Source organism: Saimiri boliviensis, chromosome 4 (genome assembly GCF_048565385.1).
Source record: "Saimiri boliviensis isolate mSaiBol1 chromosome 4, mSaiBol1.pri, whole genome shotgun sequence".
Lineage (NCBI taxonomy): Eukaryota > Metazoa > Chordata > Mammalia > Primates > Cebidae > Saimiri > Saimiri boliviensis.
In genome coordinates, this window is record NC_133452.1 from 108,727,502 (window position 1) to 108,744,960 (window position 17,459).

Consider the following 17,459-nt stretch of genomic DNA (forward strand, 5'->3'; position numbering starts at 1 on the left):
ATATAAATTCTTAATAAGTTGACATTGCATAATAAAGTTGTGTTCTTATCTAGAAAGTAACTTTTCATCTTAACTTTTAAGTGTATATTCAAAGAATATTACTTAGAACACTTTGGTTATGATGTAGTGATGTTAAGACAACTTGAGAGAAGGAAGAGGGGAGAAAATAGTAGAATTTCTGTTAGCTCAAAAGGCAGTAGATTTTCTCTTTGCAAATTCAGTTGTGCCCTATATATTGGGTTAAAGGAAACAAATCCAGGTTTTAAGATTATTACTTTATTTTTTAGGTTTATTATTTCCGACAAGGACATGAAGCCTATGTCGAAATGGCCCGGAAAAATAAAATATATAGTATCAATCCCAAAAAGCAACCATGGCATAAAATGGAACTACGGGTATGACATAAACATAGATTTATTATTTAATAGCCCCAAAAATACAGTTAGGAATTTAAGAGAAAATTGTATCAAAGGTTACTATGAACACTTTAAGAAACTGCATCATGAAGATAACTTGTTTAATTAAAGCAGTTATAGAGAGTAACAGGTGTTTAATTTTCAGCCAGAGAAACACAAGATTTGGCTGAATTTATATACTCCAATGCAGTTTATGGGTTGGGCACAACATTTACTTCTAGTGAAAATTAGGTAAAAAGTCTAAGGTAAGCTTTGTATTTGTAAATTTGATGCATATTTCTAGATTTGTCAGCAGTAGTTCAAAGTTACCTATAGATCTTTGGCATGGTGATAGAAAACTTACTTTAGTAAAGTTTTCCTTATTTCTCTTTTCTTTTTTTTACTTTTTAAAAATTTTAATGTAACTCGCATACTATAGAGTGCACAAATCTTAAGTACATAGCTCAAGGAATTTTTACGTGTAGGCGGTCATCACCATCCGCATCAAGATTTAAATCAAAAATTTTTTTCTCAACAATGTTTAACTCTCTGTTTTGTGGTTTGTTTTGTAAAGATGGTTTCTTATTTTGTCTGTCTCTCTCAGGAGCAAGAACTTATGAAAATAGTTGGCATAAAGTATGAAGTGGGATTACCTACCCTTTGCTGCCTTAAACTTGCTTTTCTAGATCCTGATACTGGTAAACTAACTGGCGGATCATTTACCATGAAGTAAGGACTGTTAAAAGGGTCAATGGTTTTCTTAGTACTGTACATTGGTTTTCAAGATTCAGATACATTTGAGCATCTTTGAGATAATTTTAGGTATGTGACCTAATCAGTTTCTTTCTGTTTGTAATTAGATACCATGATATGCCCGACGTTATAGATTTCCTAGTCTTGAGACAACAATTTGATGATGCAAAATATAGGCGATGGAATATAGGTGGGTAATTTATTTAGAAGCTGTACATGTTTGATGTGTTTTTTTTAAATAAGTGATTTACTAGTTTTCATAATTGAAAAGATTATCAGAGAAATCTTTTTGCTATTACAGCAAAGTAAGGTACTGTGTCACAGGTATTGTTAAGTTTTGTTAAGGAATGAAAATAACTTTAGTCGATGCTGAAATTCCAAACATTTTTTATTACATTTGACTTTGTCTTTTCATTGTTTTACATGTTAAGTTTTTATATTAAAATATTAACAGAATTTAAATTTGAACTCAAAAGAAGCTTAACAAGAAGTGTATACTGGGACTAAAGCTGAACTCCCATTTTTCTTTTATTGGTTAGTCCTATTATAATCTTTAAAATTAGTATTGTAAACAAGTCTCAAAGAAACTAAAATTCTTAAATGTTTTTAGTCATTTAAGGGGCATTAATTTACGTATAGATGATGTGCCATTTATTAGAGTAGTTTTCTTAAAAATTTCATACAGGACCAGTGTGTGTCATGGTGTGATGTGTATATGGCATACATGTTTTGAAAAAGCATATCAATTGTTAGACCAGTTTATCCTTCAGTGACATTGGAATGCATTGTCTTGGTGGTTTGTCCTTTATATAAACTTGTATATGCTCTGTAAAGAGAAATTAGGAAAATGCAAGTTACCAAAACTGTGGACATGGAAGTTAGCAAGAAAATTTACATCTCATGTAGCATTTTCCTAGAAGTTTTGAAAGATGTGTTTCATCAGATAAGGGAGTAAACCAAGAAAGGGAGAAGTGGGCCGGGCGCGGTGGCTCAAGCCTGTAATCCCAGCACTTTGGGAGGCCGAGGCGGGTGGATCACGAGGTCAAGAGATCGAGACCATCCTGGTCAACATGGTGAAACCCCGTCTCTACTAAAAATACAAAAATTAGCTGGGCGTGGTGGCGCGTGCCTGTAATCCCAGCTACTCAGGAGGCTGAGGCAGGAGAATTGCCTGAACCCAGGAGGCGGAGGTTGCGGTGAGCCAAGATCGTGCCATTGCACTCCAGCCTGGGTAACAAGAGCAAAACTCCGTCTCAAAAAAAAAAAAAAAAAAGAAAGGGAGAAGTATGGAATCCCCTCAGAAAACAGGAAGTCTAGAACAGGAAAAGTCAAAAGGAATCCCAAGTAATATTTAGTAGAAGCCTCAGGATAGCAGCTACCTAGCATATCTAGTTGTCCTTCAAGAGGAAAGTCTTCAGGGAGAAAAACTTGGAACACATACGTTATCTAACAAGTTGGTCTCTGTGGAAAATTACACTTAAGAATGATTTTTACAGCTTGAGCTGTTAGAGAATGTGGAAACATTTAATTGTCAATTCACTGAAAACCAAACATTAAAAAAATGAAACAATTATTAATTTTAGGGAAAACAAAATTGTATAAGAAAGGAATTATATGCTGTTTTGCTTAGTAACAAGTAGTATTGACATAGCCATGATTATAAATTGAACCTGGATTAAATATAATAAACATACTTTTCACGTACAGTTGTATTGAGATTATAGATGTCCTTTAGTATCCACAGGGAATTGCTTCCAGGACCCCCATGGATACCAAAATCTGTACATACTTAAGTGCCAGAGTTGATACTACAGAATCCCCCTGATTTCAAAAGTTGGCCCTCCATATTCATGAGTTTCACATCCCACTAATAATTGTATTTTCATTCTACATTTGATTGCTGATGCAGAATCTGCCAATACAGAGGGCCAAATATTTTTATTGGAAAAATCTGGGTATAAGTGGACCTTGTCAGTTAAAACTCAGTATTCAAGAATAAGCTCTGATACTTAATGTCAAAAACTGGTGAATGAAGTAATCTCTAAATCAAGAAGTAGTAGTTAAAATAGATGGAAACATTTTTCTTGGTTTTGGGTATCAGCCTTTGGTACATTTGATCTTTTAAATTATTCACATAAGTTACTTGATATGATGAATCTTATTTTTTAAGGACATGAATTTGCCAATAAATTGCAGAACAGATAATATGGCTCAAAGTGCGGGAATATGCCAGAAGTGAGCTTATAATCTCAGCAAAGTAATATGGCTAGCATTGGACAAATCAGAGAGATTTCAAGTGGTTGAGCATCCTAATTTTCTCATTTAGATCTTACAGTTTTATTCTAATTTATAGGTTAATATTTATCTAAAGTTGGTATCTAATTAGTCTTTCATGTCTCAGAATAGATGCATTTACCCACAGACTGCCATTTAAAATCACATTAGTAATTTTTACTTTAGCCCTCCCTAGAAATGTTTTAAGGCTTACTTTGAGTGGTGTACTTCAGACTGGTAGTAGTCCAGGTTCTTTGCTTAACTTTATTGTTATTCTACCTACTGTTCATTGTGGTTAAGCACACATTGCTCAGTTCTTCCTCTTTAGCATAATGATCAGTCTGTGTAGGGTCATAAGACACAACTCTTTGAAACTCTTTATGTGCTGATGTCAATAATGCTTCTTATTAAATTATATAGTAGCTTCTTGTTAAGTTTAGTGTCACTAGTGTGCATCTGAGGAACAACTGTCAACAACATGCAGTTGTGTTCTATTAACTTAACTCCTGGCTCTACTTTTCTTTTTTTACCTTGTTTTTCTGATTTTTAATTCATTTTATGCTCTATATTTTTTAAACTTCTAAATTGTTTTTGGTAAGAAAACGAGAACATAAATACTTTTCTCTTTGAGTTTAAAAATAAAACTGATTCAGATAATTGCTAACTTCATTTTTACTTAACAGTATGTCAACGATGTAGAGGACAGTGTTACTCAAATACTGCTGGGAGGTAGACATCACTATTTCTATTTTATAGACAAGGAAAAGAAAGTCAAAAAATAATATATTCAAACTTACACAGATACATTATTTGAACCCAAGTGTTTCAGACTCTATCCTATGCTAGCCAGGAGAAAACTCAAGTACTGTGAGAGCTAAGGAACAGGAAGGCACTGCATAAAGGAAGTAAGTGACTTACAGTTTACTTATGACACAGAAGGAACTCCAGAAGATTTAGATAAGAAAAGGCCATAGCATTTATAGCTTACTCAGGTCTTTGGGAAAAAGCAGGTTAAGACAGCAATTAGATAAGGAAACAGAAACAAGGAGTGTCCTCTGTTTTAAAAAGATTAGTTGTTTTGTTTTTGTTTCCTTTTACAGGAAAGGGAGAGTGAGTGAGTATTAAGGGTGTTTGAGATGAAGGAAGACAAGTTGTATTTCATGTTGTTCCTTGTTTTTAGGATGAAGTCTTGATTCATAGTTGGTTGGGAAACTTGCCTACAGTTACTAAGAAATTAAAAATAGACGAAGTAATTGTTGAGTAGAACTTACCTAAATTATAATTTTATTTGAGTGAAAAGTTTGGGTATAGTGTTGATGAAGTTAAAATGCTAGGTTGATAAAAATTCCTAAAACAAGTGAATTTCTCTATACCTTGATGAAATCTAAGAAATAGAATTGAAAACCGTTAAGTCACACTTCAAGTAAGCTTACTAAATACCTTTTTTCTCTTGCTGTTGCTGATTGTACTTACTTATTTTTGGAGTGTGTGGGTCACTGTTTGTCTTCTGAAATCATACAGGCAGTTTAGGTACCTAAAGGTTTACATTAGGAAAAAGTAGTCACAGCAGCCATGCATTTCAAAGTAATGAGATAGTTTTTGTTCTTTGCCAGGTGACCGCTTCAGGTCTGTCATAGATGATGCCTGGTGGTTTGGTACAATTGAAAGCCAGGAACCTCTTCAACTTGAGTACCCTGATAGTCTGTTTCAATGCTACAATGTTTGGTAAGGAAATATTTGTTGTGTTTTAGTTCACCTAGGCTTGCTTTGAATTTTTTTCCCATCTATCACAAGATAAAGAGACTTGTTTTAAACACAGAAGCAATTATTTTGATAATTGATTTCATTAAAATTATGATACAATAATTTAGATTTTTTAATATAATGATTTTTCTTTCTTTAAGCTGGGACAATGGAGATACAGAAAAGATGAGTCCTTGGGATATGGAGCTTATACCTAATAATGGTAAGTGTATGTTGGGCTTTTTGTCTCTGCATTATGGAGTTAATTTCTTAAGAAATTGTTTAAGATTTGCTCACATGCTACCACTTAGGGTTGTTGTGAGTATCAAACAGAAAACATTGGTTCAGCAAATATTTATTGTACACATTGAATTAGGGGAGATTCAGCAGTGAACAAGATAGACATAACCGTATTTGGAATTTATAGTCTAACAGGAAAGAATGAAATTAATTTATTGCAACAGAACATGAAATTGTTTTATTAATTGTTACTCACCCAAGAAACTGTGTATTTGGGAGGCAGAGATTTTTTTTAACTTTAGCGCGGTGCTTGGAGTGTAATGTAATAGTTATGAGTTCAGGCTTTTGAGTGAGACATCAGTTCGTATCCTGACTTGTCATTTTTTATGTGATCTTGGCAAGTTCCATAAAGCCTCACACCCCAGCTTTTTAGGACCTGGCCTTTGAAATTGTTTAAGCTAATACCTTTCTTATAGGGGCTTTGAGGATTAAATAGCATCATGTGTGTGAAGTGCTTATTATAGAGCCTGACACACATAACAGCTCAATGAAGATATAGTTAAAATTAATGAAGATAATAATAACTCTCATTGTGCATATGGACTGACATTCAGGATTTAATAATTAGCCCTAGATAGTGAGTGTGACATCTTCCTTGTACTGAGAAAAGGTCAGTGGAACCAAAGCCTGGAGATTACAGTTTTTTTCCACTTCATTGCCCATTTTTGTTTGTTTTTTAAAAATGCAACACACATACACAGTTGTATAAACCAAAAAAGGGTTACAAGTATATATTCAGATTTTAATTATGTTTATAAAGTGAATTATAAAGACTTCATAAATTCCTTTACGTTATTCTATATTGTTTGATTTTAAAAAAATACATCTGCCAGCAGATAAAAATAAAATGTTTAAAAAACAAAAAGGAAAACATCTAATTTCTAACATAATAGAAATAATCTTTTATAAACTGAGTTGCTCAGTAGTTATTGTAATCCAAAGTCAGAGAAAAAATAACTGTTGGAGAAAACCCAGTCTTATAGACCTCAGAAATGGGATAACAGTCATACTGATAAGCTTAGTTCTTTGCAGTAATTATCACTTTGAAAATTTAATGGCAAAAATATATTTTTTATCTCATGCTAAATTAGAACCATTTAAAATTACTAAATATCTTAATCAATTTGTAACCAGGTTACATGGCTTATCTTTTTGTTGTCTTTCTCTATTAAAAAAAAAAAAGGTTTGAATTTGAACTCACATTGAACTGTTGTAAATATGATAGCAGTGAGGCCAATTGGGATTATAATGCCTTGGATGTTTTTTAAATGAATAAGTGATACTGATTTACTATTTTGTTTCCTACCTAAATATATTGAAGGGTGGTTATTGTCGTTGTTCTATTTAGATACACAGTCATATGAACCTATAGAGTTTAATTGTAGTTTGTGATGAGAATTTTGATTGTACACAAACAGTGGCATATTTTCTAGTGTGTATCTGCTGAAGCCTAAAGAAAAAAGTACCTAGCACGTTTGGAGACTTTGGGTTACCACAACCCTCTAGTGATTCCTTCTGCTAAAACTGAAAGATTCAAGCATGCAGAAAGCATAATTTCATAATTCAGAACAACAAACATAAGCATCATTTGTCAATTTTCATAATTCTTTTCCTACATTCAAAAATTGAAGCTTTGATTGAAGTATTTCTAGATAATGTCACTTTAGTTCAGTTTTACCTTGTGTATACTTTATCGAAGTAAACATGGCAATTAGATTATGAAGTGATTCAGAAAACTTTGATTTTGCATATTTTATAGAAATGATTTCTGCACTTGTAACTTGATTATAGAACAGATTTTCAGGTATGATTTTGGAGAAGTAATTCTTATTTACAGAATTACTTAGAAATATAGTATCATTTAAAAATTAATTTAAATTTTAGTAATCCTTGAAACATACTTTCCTTTATTAAAATAAAGAGTATATTTACGGTATCTCTACAAAATATATTTAAATTTTGTGACTATTATTTTTATATTCTAAAGCTAACCTAAATACTAATAAGTTACTATGTATTTGCAATGATCTACTTTTCTATTTCAGCTGTATTTCCTGAAGAACTAGGTACCAGTGTTCCTTTAACTGATGTTGAATGCAGATCACTTATCTATAAACCTCTTGATGGAGAATGGGGTACCAATCCCAGGGATGAAGAATGTGAAAGAATTGTAGCAGGAATAAACCAGCTGATGACGCTAGGTAAGTAAAACAACACAGGAATATAGAAAAAAACTGGCAGACAGCAAAGTAATGGGAAAAAATGTTATTCCCCCTCAAATTTTTTTTTCACTGTATCATAAGTCAGTAGTTACAAACATTTTAAGCGATAATCTCTTTTTGAATGACGTCTTAACACAGGACTTAACTAAAACAGGTGTAAATTAGGTTACGTTAGCTGAATTTTAGAATAAGGGCCTCCTAGAAGTACCAGAAGCATCTCTGAAAAATCTGGGTTCTCCACAACCCAATTTAAAACACTGACATACGAATTGGAGAAGGAGGGTTGAAAGCTGAATTACAATTATATGGATAGCTGTACTGGTTTCTCCGAACTTTATATACACACACAAAAGAGGATCTTTTTAAGGGGAGAGAATAGGGCATATGAATTGCTTTGCCTCATTAAAAGAAAAGAAAACAATGATCACAGAACTTGATTATCTGAATTCAGGGACTGCGAAGTAACTCTAGACTTGTGGTGTTTTATAGCAACCCATTCTCTCAGTAAGTAAACAGCTTCAAAGTCTAGAGAGAAATCAACGTGAGTACGAAGAGCTGAAGACACTGGATAGAGACAGAGATTGAGGAATACTCAAATCAGAAGTATTTATAAAATGCCAACACTTTATAAGAATAGCCTTATAAATACTACCTTAAATAATTTTAGCAATATTTTAATATTTTATAAAGTAGTTTTGTAGGTGAATGAGCACAAAAATTGGGAGTGATCTTAAGTTACAGTTTTGCTGTACAACTTTACAGTGTGTCATTGGGTCAGTAGTGTCACTGAATCAAAACTTCTGGTTCTGTTTCCTTTTTTCTACTTGTCTGATATTTCACAGAATAATGTAAAGTTGAGACAAGGGGATAAGTTCTGAGAAAGTCAAAGGTTAGATTTGAATGCAGTATGTTACAGTGTTTGGCTTTGTCAAATACAGATTTCAGGAATGACCAACTGTCAACCTGTGAATAAAAAAATAGCTCCAGAATTTGGCAGTGTAAATGTAGACATTATAAAAAGTGAGACTGTTTTTTTATGTCTGCTGAGTTATATTTGTTATGAAAAGACAATGGCAGACTAATAATTATGTAGGTTAGGACTTTTTAAGTCTTATTTCAAGCAGAATTTTTCTTGAATTATTTTAAGCATACAAAAATAAATTCACAAACTTATCTGTTTTAGATATTGCTTCAGCATTTGTGGCCCCTGTGGATCTGCAAGCCTATCCCATGTATTGCACAGTAGTGGCGTATCCAACGGATCTAAGTACAATTAAACAAAGACTGGAAAACAGGTTTTACAGGTTAGAACCATTTAATTAAAGCTGATAGTCTTTCCGTTTACTGATCTTACTTAGCAGTGTTTCTCAACTTTTTATGTATACAAATGTACATAATAATCACCTGGAGATTATGCTAAAATGTAGAGTTTTATTCAGTACATTTAGAGTAGGACCTGAGAGTCTGCATTTCTTTTTTTCATTTGAGACAGAGTCTCGATCTGTCACCCAGGCTGGAGTGCAGGGTGCAGTCTTGGTTCCCTGCAGCCTCCGCCTCCCAGGCTCTAGCGATTTTTCTGCCTTAGCTTCCCATGTAGCTGGGACTACAGGTGCACACCACCACGCCTGGCTGATTTTTGTATTTTCAGTAGAGATGGAGTTTTGCCACATTGCCCAGGTTGGTCTCAATCTCCTGACCTTGTGATCGGCATGCCTCAGCCTCCCAAAGTGCTGGGATTACAAGCATGAGCCACCACACTTGGCCGAGATTCTGCATTTCTAACAAGTTCCCAGTAATGCCCATGCTGCTGGTCTTTAGACACTTAAAATACAGTTCCTAGATACTGTTTTTCCTAGAGGATGAAATGATTTGATGCTCACTGTCTTTATGTTGTGTTTTATAAAGCATGGCACAGTATTTCATTTTCTTCTAAATAACATTAAAATATGTATTTGTTCATTGATTTTTAATAGAGTATATAATAAAAATTATATATTTCTATTAAGTGTTTTGTTCTTATTTTGCCTATATTCACCTTTCATATTGCTTAAAACAGTGATATTTGAAAATACTCAATTTTTCATAGTTGCAGTTTATCATGAAACAGAATTGAACAGCCCAAGCATAATTTTGATTAATTTGCATTATCTTGATAATTTTGATAAATATCTTTAATCTTCTATTACCTAAAATGTTTTGTAAAAAAAAATGTTTTCAGTTTTTACATCGTGGAATCCTGTTTTTAGTTTTAATTTTTCTTTTATGACTTTTGCTTTGCAGTCCAACAATTTAATTTGTATAATATTGCATTAAAAGTTTCTTTTTGTGACCAGTTATTACTGAAGTTCTTTCCATTATTGTTCTTTTTAACTTAGAGAAGTTTTACTCATATTTTGTAGTAATGTTTTTCTATGTAAAATGTGCCTTTGGTTATTTTTATTACTTAAATTGTATTTCTGTATCTCATTGTGAGGGGCTATCCTTTTCCTGTACCCACTAGATGCTAGTAGCAGCCTCCCTAGTTTTGAAAACCAAAAATGTATTCAGACATTGTTCCATGTCTTCTGGGAAGTGTAATTATCCTTGATTGAGAACCACTGGAATAAAGAAAACTAAGATATTAGACTTTAGGTTCTAAAGATTTTCCTGATCTTGTTAGGTGTGCTTGCTGTTGCTTCCTTGATATTTCTCCAAAAGCATAGAGATAAAAAGAAAATCCCCTGTGCTATGTGCTTCCCAACCATCCTACCCTCAAAGCAGTCTTCAAGTCTTTTTCACTATCAGGTGTTGGAAGTTTAAATGAATTCTTAACTATATTCCTCTTTCTCCCTTGCCCCCTAAATTTCTAAAGATTGGAAGTTAAACCTAGTGCTTCAGAGACAAAACAAAACATGGGTGGATGAGAAGGAAAGAATTGTTGGTATACATAAACTAGTTGTTGGACTGCAACTAGAAAGATAAGCTGCTGTTATCTTCCAATATTGTTCTAAACATCTCATACATTGCTCAACATGATAATTGCTGACATACACTATACATAAGGTTCCTGACTTAAAATGATTTGACTTAGATTTTTCAGCTTTACAGTGATGTGAAAGGAATATGCATTCGATAGAAACCTTACTTGATTTTGAATTTTGATCTTTTTCTGGACTTGTGATGTATTCTTTCATGATACCGAGCAATAGCAGTGAGCTACAGCTCCCAGTAGCTCACAGTCAGCTTTGTGATAATGAGGTTAAACCCATACTGTACAGCATACTGTGTTGCCATGTGATTTTTGCCCAACCGTAGGCTGACGTTAAGTGTTCTGAGCATGTTTGAGGTAGGCTTGGCAGAGCTATAATGTTTGCTAGGTTAAGTATATTGCATGCATTTTCGACTTAATGGTATTTTGAATTCACAATAGGTTTATTAGGATGTAACCCAATCGTTAGTTGAGGAACATCTGTATTTTAAGATACATTATATTTTAATAGGCTTTGGCATTACCCTAGTTTTTTAGCCAATTTAGGGGGGAAAAAAAACTTTTGGAACACAATACTTACATGAATTAGAAATTGCCTGTTTTCCAACCTGATAATAAACTCGGTTATAAACCTGAGTGTTGTTCTTACTCAATACAGTGATGCTTTCCAGTGCCATTTCACTGTTTAAAGGTTTTTGCTTCCTCCTTCGCTCATTGGCGTAAGACTTCTTACAGTTTGTCCTTTCCTCTCTGATTCTAGTTCAGTCTCTTGTTAAACTACTACTGTCAGGTTGCACTGCTGGTACTAATGTTTTATTTTACACACAGTTTTCTGTATGATACACTGAAGATACCTGTGATTCTATTTTTAGAGTCAGTCTTGTGAATCTATTTGAAATGCACAGAAATTTTTCTTTATGTTTCTGTGTCCACAATTAGATAGTGTTTTTTTATTCCATGTAATTGTATTCCTGTTCACAATCAATAAGATTTTCTGTTTTCTTTATTATTTTAAGTTAGGACACAGATAATATTCTAAAAAGTTGTCCTTGGTTTTTTTATTTACTTACAGAAATAAAATTATAAAACTGCAGAATTTATTTTGGCATTGTCAATTAAGTATTCAGAAAATAATTCTCTTTTAGTTAGGTTTCTTGGTAAACTAACATACTATATATATATTTATGGTTTTGTATCTCATAAGTTGGCTGTCAGTTAACTTTTCATTTTTACACGTCATTTGATTACCAGTAATATAATTAAATTTAAATTACTTGTGTCCTTTTTTTGTTCAGAATTCAGGCGTCTTTATTACCAAAAAATGACAGTATTCATGATAAAAATATATAAAGCCAAAACTTAAAACTCTCCTGTTTCTCCTCTCCTGCCACTGCCCTTTAAGACATTGTCCCTTCCAAAAATAGGGCATTGTTAATTGGTGTGTTCCAGACATCTGACATGCAAATACATAATTATGATTGCCTCTCTTTTTTTCCCCAAACACAAATTTAGGTACGTTTCTTTGAAAATTACTTTATAGACCAGTGGTTTTTATGATTGGCTTAGACTGAAATTGAATAGTTGGAATATGTTGGTTTTAAATCATGTACACATATTTCTAAATATAAGGAAGTTGAGACATATATTTTGTTTTTTTAAGGCGGGTTTCTTCCCTAATGTGGGAAGTTCGATACATAGAGCATAATACACGAACATTTAATGAGCCTGGAAGCCCTATTGTGAAATCTGCTAAATTCGTGACTGATCTTCTTCTGCATTTTATAAAGTAAGTTATTTTTTCATACTTAATTATGATAGTTGTAGTAATCAATGGCACTATAGTTCCTCTTAAAATAGAAAACATACTGTTGGTAAAGAAGCAGCATTTAAGAGTAGCTGAAATAGCTCAGTTGGAAGAGCATTAGACTGAAGATCTAAAGGTCCTTGGTTCAATCCCAGGTTTCAGAAGAAACATTTAGTTCATTAGCTAATATTAAGAATGAAATCAAGCCAGGCACGGTGGCTTACACCTGTAATCCCAGCACTTTGGGAGGCTGAAGGGAGTGGATCATGGCGTTAGAAATTCGAGACCAGCGTGACCAACGTGCTGAAACCCCATCTCTACTTAAAAATACAAAAATTAGCTGGGTATGATGGCACACACCTGTAATCCCAGCTACTTGGGAGGCTGAGGCAGGAGAATTGCTTGAACCCAGGAGGTGGCGATTGCAGTGAGCTGAGAGTGCAACCGTTGCACTCCAGCCTGGGTGACAGAGTGAGACTCTGTCTCAAAAAAATTAAAAAAAAGAACGAAATAAAAAAAAAACTGCATTACCATTGTGTTTACAGTTAAAAAACAGATTTCTTTCCTCAACCTAATTGTTAGACAATTGTAATAGTAAAAATTTACTTAACATGTAATGTTTTACCTACGTTAACTCTTCTAACCAAAATAATCTTATGGGTGGAAGTGGTCAGTTCTGTAATTTTGAATTGAGGAAACTATAGCTTTTAGTAGTTAACATGTATAAGGTTGCACGGTAAATGAGTGTCTGCCATCTGATTTGAGAAGTTTTCATCCTAACAGTATATTGCCCCTGTCAAGCATATTAACAAGTGTTTAAGTAGTCCAGCAAGAGACTAAATTTAACTTTCATGATTCTTCTTCAAAGTCAAGTTTACTTCCTCATGATCTGATAACAAGTGTGATAACTACTATTTAGTAAGGCAGAATTACTTTCCCTTCCTTATCTTAAGGATTTTATGTAGTCATAGAATGGATTGAGTCTCCTAGGTTGAAGGCAGAGAAATGAATTACGTGTTTTGTACAAAGACTGCTCTGATTCCATGTTATTTATATTGAAATTTTTTTTTTCTTTTCTAGTTGGGAAGTAGTAACAGTGCGTTTTAAAAGCTTACTTACATAGCTATTATCAACTTTCATTTTTAGATAATAAAAAATTCAGGATTATTCAGTTTTTTGTTTTTGTTTTTGTTTTTGTTTTAAATAAACATCCCTGCTTCATTCTCACTAATGAACATAATCTTTGGGTTCCTTTTTGATTAATGGTTTTAAACCAAGGAATGCAGGTCATTTAAGTATAAGAAAATACCAAATATAATTAGTAAGGTAAATTTTGTACCCTTTCTCTACCTAAGAAATCTTTTGCTTGCCAAATGGTTTAGGGGCTACTATTGCCAGGCTTTTGTTTTTCTTAGTGAAATTAGTAACTGTTATCCTCTGAAGACTCTTAATGTCTGTAATTTTTGATAAGAGATATAACTATGTGTATGTATGTCTTTTTTTTTTTTTAGAAGAAAATCGATAGAATTACATGACATGGTATATTCATATTTCAGTGAAATAATTCAGATGAAAATTGTTAATACATTTGGAATAGTCTGTGAAATGTATTTCTTTCAAACAGCTACTTTGAAATGTCTTTGAAGTCAGGTTCATGTAATGTTTAAAGTATTTGGATTGTACATGCCTAAAAATAAATTGGTGGCATTTTTTTTTTTAGATGTGTATAGTTTGTTTAAAAATATACTTTATAGTGGATAGTTTTCAAGGTATCAAGTATTTGAAATTTTGATTATTCTACTTTTTAATTGAGTTATTTGACAACATTTCAAGAAGTTGATACATTCAAAGTAATGTAATGGATTCTTGGAGGCAGTATTTTTATCCTCTTAATACAGTTTCATGGGATAGATAAGGCTGTAAGAAACTGTAAGGAAAACTGACAAGTGATAAGAGAATTGTATAAAAGTTTAGATGAGAATAGGGTCACTTTTAGCTATGATGATGGGGATTCAGATACAGGGGAGGAGAAATATGTTAAGAAGACATTATATACAAGGTAGATATTGTTAGGTTAAGGAAACATTAGATGAAAAGAAAACCATTCCAGGGATAAGGAGTAGCATGAGGTAGGAAGGTTTAATTAGGGCAATATAAATTGGGTGAAGTAGACAGTATATGAGCAGAAGTCATAGTAGAGATACAGTGCTGTAAATGTGAGCGGGGGCCAAATCTTGGGTGGCCTTGAGTGCCTGCCAATCTAAGGTACACTTTTAAAATATGAGCTCTGAGAGCAAGGGGCTGTTGAAAGTATTTTAACATGAGAATAAAATGTTTTATACTGTTACTTAAAAGTATTAATTTGACTACAGTGTCTAATATTAATTGATAGATAAGAGACAAAAAGCATAAATAGCAGATTGACTGCTACAGTTGACCAAGTAAAAGGTGATCAGGGCTTAATTTATGGAAGTGAGAATGGAACAGATTCCCAGACACACTTAGGGATAGAGTTCACAGCCATTGACCACTGATTGGGTTTATAAGGAGTTGGAAATGGAAGAAATAGTGAAAAACCAAGATTCCCATTACTGTAAGAATGATATGTTGTTTAAAAAAATAGAAAAAGGAACAAGGATATCTGGGGAGTCACTGTTAAGTTTAGATGTGGAATTTTAGGTGATGGTAGTATGCTTAGGAGAAAGGTTAGGACAAATTGTAGGAAGTTTGCATTTACACAGATAAACCACAAATATATAAAGTTATCACAGCAAAAGGAACGGTGTCAACAGAAGATGCCTAAGAACAAAGTTGTGGGAAATACTTATTATAAAAGAAAGAGTTGGAAGTCAAGAAGTATATTAGCTGTTTGAAGACTGAGGAATGGAAGAAGCACAGCAGATAACTAAGCAAAGCCTGGGATATGAGAATTGGGTTTGGTATAGTGATATAGCCAGGTCACACTGAGAGCTCTATATAGAGTGGAGGGGTCAGGGTCAAATGCGTGTGCACAAGTTAGTTGAGTAAGCCTATGGAGAATGCAAGGCTTCAGTTCTTACGTTATTTTAAAATACGGCTTTAGTTGGCCAGGTGCAATGGCTCACCTGTGGTGGCTGCTGTAATCACAGCACTTTGGGAGGCCAAGGGGGGTGTGATCACCTGAGGTCGTGAGTTTAAGACCAGCCTGACCAACATGGAGAAACCCCATCTCTACTAAAAATGCAAATTTGCTGTGCTTGGTGGTGCATGCCTGTAATCCCAGCTACTCTGGAGGTTGAGACAGGAGAATCACTTGAACCCGGGAGGCGGAGGTAGCAGTAAGCTGAGATGTGGCATTGCACTCCAGCCTGAGCAAGAAGAGTGAAACTCCATCTCTCTCTCTCTCTCTCTCTCTCTCTCTCTCTCTCTCTCTGTGTGTGTGTGTGTGTGTGTGTGTGTGTGTATGGTTTTAGGAACATATATGGTTTTAGGAAAAAATTTATCATGGCTCTAATCTTACATGTTAACATTTCCTTGTTATGTAGGGATCAAACTTGTTATAACATAATTCCACTTTATAATTCAATGAAGAAGAAAGTTTTGTCTGATTCTGAGGTATGTAATGTTTCATTATTATTACTATATTGATATTCACTATATAAAAAATTTATGGTAGTTTTTGGGTAAAAGCTATTGTGAAAATTATTTTTTGTCTAGTGTAGTTAACTTAAAAAAAAAAAACTGGCATTAGAATATTCTTGTTATAGTTACAAATAATTTATTTAATGGGGGGAGGCTTTTTAATGAGTTAGTAAAGTGCCCCAGCATATACATTACAGGTGTTCCAGTGTATAAAGGAAATAATTGCTAATTAGTCAACTATAAGTATAATGACATCTAAAACATTCTATGAATCTGATAAATTCTTGCCTCAAAGGAAGAAGAGAAAGACACTGATATGCCAGGAACTTCTACTCGAAAAAGAAAGGTAATATAGTTTCAGTTTTAGCAGAAGTACTTCATATGAATAAAATGTGTTAAGAGCTTTTCGCTTTTTTTTTTATTCTTAGCATTTTAAAAGACATTAAGTATTTCAAATTAGTTTAGTTACAAAATGCATGTTTTTCAGAACTTGGTTAATATTTTCTTTTATTTGAATTATTATATATTACCCAGTTATCTAAGGCTGCATTAAAAATACAAATTTTATTGGTTAAGTTCTCTTTTACTAGTATATTTGAACCCTTTTATCGCAGGACCATCAGCCTAGAAGAAGATTACGTAATAGAGCCCAGTCTTACGATATTCAAGCATGGAAGAAACAGTGTGAAGAATTGTTAAATCTCATATTTCAATGTGAAGATTCAGAGCCTTTCCGTCAGCCAGTAGATCTCCTTGAATATCCAGTAAGAATTTTTGAAATATTTTCTTCACCTGTCAGTTTGCTATGTATCTTTTACATGACAATTGGCTATTTTAGGTATTTTTTATGATTATAGTTTATTTCTTTATTATACATGTTATCATCCATTTGGTTATGTAGAGAATTCAAATTTTGAATAGTGGAGTAAAATGGAAGGAGCCCTGAACTAAGACATTGTAAAAATTGGGTTATTCTGTTCCTACCAGTTGTGCAGCTTTGAATAAGTCCCTTGGTTTTCTCATTTGAATTTTTTTTTTTTTTTACTTTTTTTATTGTCTTCCTTACATGGATTCCATGAATTTATTAGGCAGTTATCAAGGGAAAAAAATAATACCTACCTCTTTATAGGATTATGGAGATATAAAGAGAATACATAAAAATAGTTTTAAAATGTGACACACTGTATACGAATGTAAGGTGATATTATTGCATATATTTAGGTTAGGCCAATGTATAATCTTTATGGAATGCATGGTAAAAAGAGCTAAGGAAACATGATCTAAGTATTTATTTTGGCATGTAATCATAGCAATCTGAATTTAGTGTAGAGTGATTTCTCATCCCTTTAAAGAGTAATTAAATGTTACACATTTCAGAT

The 17,459-nt window shown here is 33.2% G+C and overlaps 1 protein-coding gene and 1 non-coding gene across 6 annotated transcripts in view; both read left to right on the forward strand.

Annotated features, from left to right (window-relative positions):
* PHIP (PHIP subunit of CUL4-Ring ligase complex) overlaps positions 1-17,459 on the forward strand; it is a 185,400-nt gene that overhangs the window by 108,294 nt on the left and 59,647 nt on the right. For all 5 annotated transcript variants that reach the window (XR_012517301.1, XM_074398034.1, XM_074398033.1 and 2 more), the window contains 11 exons: positions 288-395; positions 1,000-1,124; positions 1,256-1,338; positions 5,036-5,147; positions 5,327-5,388; positions 7,511-7,666; positions 8,871-8,991; positions 12,316-12,441; positions 15,984-16,053; positions 16,376-16,426; positions 16,695-16,844. Coding sequence is in view for 4 of the 5 variants with exons in the window: in XM_074398034.1 (XP_074254135.1) it covers positions 288-395; positions 1,000-1,124; positions 1,256-1,338; positions 5,036-5,147; positions 5,327-5,388; positions 7,511-7,666; positions 8,871-8,991; positions 12,316-12,441; positions 15,984-16,053; positions 16,376-16,426; positions 16,695-16,844 (1,164 nt within the window). In the remaining variant the exon portion in view is untranslated. The remainder of the gene's footprint in view (positions 1-287; positions 396-999; positions 1,125-1,255; positions 1,339-5,035; positions 5,148-5,326; positions 5,389-7,510; positions 7,667-8,870; positions 8,992-12,315; positions 12,442-15,983; positions 16,054-16,375; positions 16,427-16,694; positions 16,845-17,459) is intronic.
* TRNAF-GAA (transfer RNA phenylalanine (anticodon GAA)) lies at positions 12,551-12,623 on the forward strand. The gene has a single exon. It is a non-coding gene; the product is annotated as a tRNA-Phe (tRNA).